General features: G+C 52.8%; 1 protein-coding gene across 1 annotated transcript; it reads right to left on the bottom strand.

The window, feature by feature from the left end:
• Window positions 1-1,899: 1,899 nt before the first annotated feature.
• On the bottom strand, window positions 1,900-5,305 carry RBP5 (retinol binding protein 5; the record flags this gene model as incomplete). Its single annotated transcript, XM_079715131.1, is given in 6 exon segments — window positions 1,900-1,953; window positions 2,409-2,510; window positions 4,770-4,838; window positions 4,842-4,875; window positions 4,877-4,946; window positions 5,233-5,305. Coding segments are annotated over 6 exon segments (402 nt in total).
• Window positions 5,306-5,511: the final 206 nt, after the last annotated feature.

Below are 5,511 nucleotides of genomic sequence, written 5' to 3'. Positions count from 1 at the left end.
GTGCTCCCGGCAGGATCCCAGCGAGGGGCCGACATACAGAGCACAGACAGCAGTCCTATGGGGGAGAGGCCTGGATATGCACTGTGAACTCGGAGTGGCTGGGACCTGGTGAATACACACGGAGCATCTTCCTGTGCCTTCGCCGCACCTGGGAATCGAAAAGGTAGGATTCCCCCACTTCCTCTGAGCTTCTGCTGCTCTGCCCTCCCCACTCTGCTGGGGACCCTGCGGAGAGGTTGGACAGGGATGAAGTTGCTCAGGTCCGCTCTGCATTCTTTCTTTTTCTTTTTTTTTAAAAAAATTATTTATTTATTTTTGGCTGTGTTGGGTCTTCGTTGCTGCAAGTGGGCTTTCTCTAGTTGCAGTGCGCAGGCTTTTCATTGAGATGGCTTCTCTTGTTGCAGAGCACGGGCTCTAGGTGCGCGAGCTTCAGTAGTTGTGGCTCACGAGCTCAGTAGTTGTGGCTCTCGGGCTCTAGAGCGCAGTCTCAGTAGTTGTGGCGCACGGGCTTAGTTGTTCTGCGGCATGTGGGATCTTCCCAGACCGGGGCTCGAACCCGTGTCCCCTGCATTGGCGGGCGGATTCTTAACCACTGTGCCACCAGGGAAGCCCCACTCTGCATTCTTGTCCAAATTCTTTTCCAAATTCATTCCAGGCTTGTGCTGGGATGAGTGTTGCAATCCTGGTTCTTGGCCGGAGCCCCAGAGACCATCTCGGATGTGCAGGGGCCTGGCCATTGCAGGAAGAGGCAGCAGGGGTGTTCATCAAGTGAGCGCAGGCCAGGGATTTTCCAGCATTCCCTCCTCTCCCCCAGCCAGGCTCTGTCCCCACCCCACCTTGAGCCCTCTTCTCTCTGCTCTTGCCCTACAGGAAGGACTTTTATTCTGAAAGAGTCAAGGCCCCTGGAGGTAGGGAGGTGACCAGAGGCTGGAGCTGGCCCTGAATCTGAACAGGCCCTACCCATCTGGGCTGTTGTCCAGGGCAGCGATTCTGGGACCCTAAGGGAGGGGCTGTGCTGTCTTCATTTGTCCCCCTTACCTTCCGTCCCCAGCCTTGCTGGACTGTAGGCAGAGGGTCCTAGAGGCCTGTTGCCTTCACACCTACTGTCACCTTCATGCCCTCATGTCCCTCATCTTTCTAGCCCTTGGCCTTGTATCCTTCATCTGCTTCCCTTTTCAGTCTTTTCTGGCGCTCTTACCGCCTGTCCTTCTCAAAGCAGACATGGAGGCCAGGTCACTATTGGGAAGCTTCCAGCCTCCCCCAGCACTGGACAGAGGTCTCGCCCTGACCCATCCCTCTTCCCCAACATGTAGGATGCAAGCATACAATGGGCAGGGCTCATTAGATGTCGGTCAACGTGGTCTGTTGAGCTCTGTGTGGCTGGGGCCATGCCTTGGGCCTGGTTCTGTTGAGCCCATGAGGTTTCTCAAGAAGAAGGACAAGGAAATGGACAAAAACCCTCTCCCAGTAGCTGCTGTTTAAATTCTTGAATCCAGTCACACTTTCCCAAAAGGTCCACCAGTATGGTTTCCACTAATGCTCAAATGCTCACAGCTGAGTTCTTAGATAGAAAATAGGAGGCCAGATGAATGAAAGAGAGTGGGGATCTGTTATCCTCTGGGCTCCTTTCCCCTTTGCCTGTTTCTCTCATCCAGGAGGCCAGATCTTGAACTGGATATGAGGTCGCTGTTGTGCGGTGGAGTGTGAGAAAGAAAGGGCTTTGGCCTGGGGGCTGCAAGGTATAGATTAACATGGGGTGGAGGGAGGGGGAAGCAGAGGGAGGGAAAGTGGCCTGAGAAAGGGACGGCTGACCTGGGGCCATCTGGGCTTGAAGGGGGCACAGACAAGAGGAGACTGGGGACTGCCGTGGTCCGGGGGGCGCTCTCAGCTCCTCTCTGGCTACTTGACCTTCCTGAAGACCTGCTCGTGCCCTGCATCCCTTGCAGTCATTTCCTGGGGTAGAGTAGGAATGATGAGAACAGAGAAGGTTCTTGCCAGCCGAGCCCCTTTCTCAAGCCCCTTGACCTCCATTGAATCCTCAGGACACATCAGCTAGAGCACTTGATGTATGGGGAATTGTATCGTGTTGCAAACCCTCAGCTTTCCACCCCAGAGGAAGGAAGGTAGCTGGTTCAGGGAACTGAAGTGGCTAAGCCTCCATGTCTCCGGTCATGATTTACGGACATGCGTCTGACTTACAACCAGGGCCCGCCTTGGCCACTCCACTTCTTCCTCTCCCCACTCTTTCCAGGGCTTCTGTTTCCCCTCCTTCGTTGCCTTCCTTGAAGGGAGGCGAGGCTGGAGTAGCAGGCTGACTTGATTTGGGTAAAGGGAATGCATCCTAGCTGGAGGCTCCCCTCTCAGATACACTCACTTGCGTCTCCTCTCCCAGCCCTCACCCTGCTCACCAGATACAACGTCTCTCCCTCCAGCCAGTGTCTCCAGCCCCAGTCAGGGACCTCCCCTTTCTCTACACATACCAGCTGCTCCTCTTCCCAGGTGACAATGGTCTATGGGGGAAAGCGGGAATAAAGGAAGACTTAGGGGGGCAGGACACCCCAAATGCATCCGGCTCACTCTGGCTGGGCTGCCTGCTTTGCATCCAGCAGACACTGTCTTGCTACAGTCCCTTCCTTCTGAGTGATTCAGCAGGACTCCCATCCCCCACTCCTAAAGGCCACTGTTTGTGACAGTGACCATTTGGGCAGAGCAGGGATGAAGCAGGATCGTGGAGGGGGTGGTGGTGAAATTGGGGGTTAGGGGATGAACAACGGAGAATTTGTCCTCTGCCACTTCTGGTTGACCCAGAGGAGATTTTGGGAAAGAAGGGAGATTGGGAATCTCCAACCAGGGAATCTCTTTTCTCCTTTTTCTCAGTCTCAAGGGCAGCTGCAGTGTCCTTGAGAATGAAGGATCAACCCCCCAAATCACAGCTGGGTGGGCCTGGGCCTTCCAATCACCATTGTTAGGCCCCCCCAATAGGACAGGCCCCCCTAAACAAGGAGCTCAGAATCTTATGGATTTTTGGGGGGCCCGTGCCATGTGGCTTATGGGATCTTAGTTCCCCCACCAGGGATCGAACCCAGGGCCCTGGCAGTGAAAGTGCGGAGTCCTAACCACTGGACCACCAGGGAATTCCCAGGGAGCTCAGAATCTTGATCAGATAGAGGAACAGTTGGTAGGTATCTGTGATACCAGGCAAGACTGTTGACGGTGGGAGTGGGGAGGGAGTGCGTCTTCAAGGCAGTGAATTAGATTGGAGATGATGGGAACTTTCTAGCAAGGGTAGAAACAGTGTAGAGGTAAGAAAGAAGAGTAGGTAGTTGTGAGGGGCTCTAACCCAGTAGGTTTGTGTGGAGGCCCTTGGATGCAATGTGGAGCATATGGACCTTACCTGGAACATAACAAAATGTCACTGAAAGGGTTTAAGTCAGGGAGTGTCGTGGTCACTTTTACATTTTCGATAGATCCTTGTGGCTACAGTAGGCAGAGGGATTAGAGGAGGGTCAAGACTGGGCACCAGGAGAAATGAGGGCCTGAAATAAGGTGGAGACAAAGAGAAAGGTTAGGAAGGAACAGATAAGAGCCATGTAAACAAGTGATGCTCGATAGAAATGCAGTAGGTCTTAAATGCAAGCCACATATATAATTTTAAAAATTTCTAGTAACCACATTAGAAAAGCAAAAAGAAACCGGTGAAATTAATTTTAATAATATATTTTATTCAACCTAAAATATCCAAAATATTATAATTTCAGCATGTAATCAATATAAAATTTCTGAGATGTTTTATACTCTTTTTTGGTATTGTCTTTAAAATTCAGCGTGTATTTCACACTGATAGCACATCTCAATTTGGACCGGTTACATTTCAAATGTTCAATATCTGTATATGGCTAGTCGCTACCATACTGGACAGCACAGAAGAGTTATACAGGCTTCTTGACCAATTACATGTGGTGCACGTGTGCATGCGTGTGTGTGCACACGCGCGCACGTGTTGGAAGCATGGAGGTAAGGGAACACAAGGTAATGACTGTGACGCAACCAGCAGGACCAACACAAGGTAATGACTTGGTCCTGCTGGTTGTTGACATTGAGGGAGACAGTAAATATAAAAGCAGGAATAGGTTTGTGTAGGAAGATCATGACTTTGGGTTTGACCTTGGGGCATGCAGATGGAGACATTTTGCAGGCAGTTGAAACTTCGCCTTGGAGCTCAGGTGGTGCCTCTGGCTGGAGAATCTGTGTCCAAGGCAGTTTATAGATGGTCACCGAACACATGGGTGTAGATGATTTAGCCCATGGATAGTATACAGACAAGAGAGAGAAGGTCAAGAACAAAATACTGGGGGGCAAATCCCAGTTTAAGGGATTAATAGGGGAACTACGGTCTGCAAAGGAGGCCAAAAGGAACATGTAAGAAGCAGAAAGGACTGCACGAGAGTGGAGTTAAAGAGGCTGAGGGAAAAGAGAGTGTGGTGTCCACAGGGTCACAGGCTAGAGGGTGAGCACATGTTTGCTCATTGGCCTGAGGGTGACCTGCGCCTTTTGCCCTCTTGGCTGGTGCTAAGAGGGGGCAGGGGAGAAGTTGGAGGGAGTGGGGGCTGGGTGGGTGACATCAGGAGCCTGTTACCCTAGGGACTCCATAGCCTGCTGTGGTCATCACTTCCCGGCTCTGGATGGGGAAGGTCACTGTATTTTGCCCCACTCTGTGAAGTGCCCCCTGCCCATCCACACCCCCTCCCCGCCAGCCTGAGAAAAGGTACCTGGAACTTCCGTCCCTCCGTGATCCTCAAGTCCTCCTCAAACTCCACTCCCACCTCGAATTCCAGAACTTAGTTTCGGAAGGTGCTGAGAATCTTCACTGTCACGGTTGCCCCGATGGTCGGTCTCCTTGTCTGGCTTGAGCAGCAGCGTGATCTTCCGCAGAGCCACGTTGATGTCTACGGGGCCTCTCCTCTTAGGACAAGGGTCCTCTTAGCCAGCTGGCCAGGGCCTCCTCCACTCGCAGCAGCAGCCTGGAGCTGGGAGCATCCCCTGGGCTGAGTCTGGGACTGTGGATTTACTCTTTCCTAGCAATGCCCCTGGCTAGAAAAGGAGCCCAGCCCCCCGACCCCCAGCCTTTCCACGATGTCGGACCCTCGCATCCCTCCTCCTCAGTGGGACTGGAGGCAGGAAGGGAGAAGGGAGAACGGGAGTGAAAGGGCTCAGGAGGGGTGAGGCCATTACTTAGAGCTTGCAGGTAGTTCTCCAAGTTCTTCTGCGAGACAAAGCAGTAGTAGCCGGTGAGGTTGGGAGGCATGGTCCAGGCTGGCCAAGGTGGAGGTCAAGATTTCAGGAGAATAGAGGGGACAGGGCAAGGACGGAGGGGGTGTCATCTGACAGGTGGGGCTGGGAGACTCCTGGCCAGCCTCTGCACACACAGAGGCAGCTTGTGTAAGGTCTGTGCTACCAGGGTTTTTATAGAGCTGAGGCCCTGTTGCAGTAAGAGCTCCTGCCACACTTCCT

This window comes from Hyperoodon ampullatus (assembly GCF_949752795.1).
Source record: "Hyperoodon ampullatus genome assembly, chromosome: 11".
Taxonomy (NCBI): Eukaryota; Metazoa; Chordata; class Mammalia; order Artiodactyla; family Ziphiidae; genus Hyperoodon; species Hyperoodon ampullatus.
This window is presented reverse-complemented; position numbering and strand designations above follow the sequence as displayed.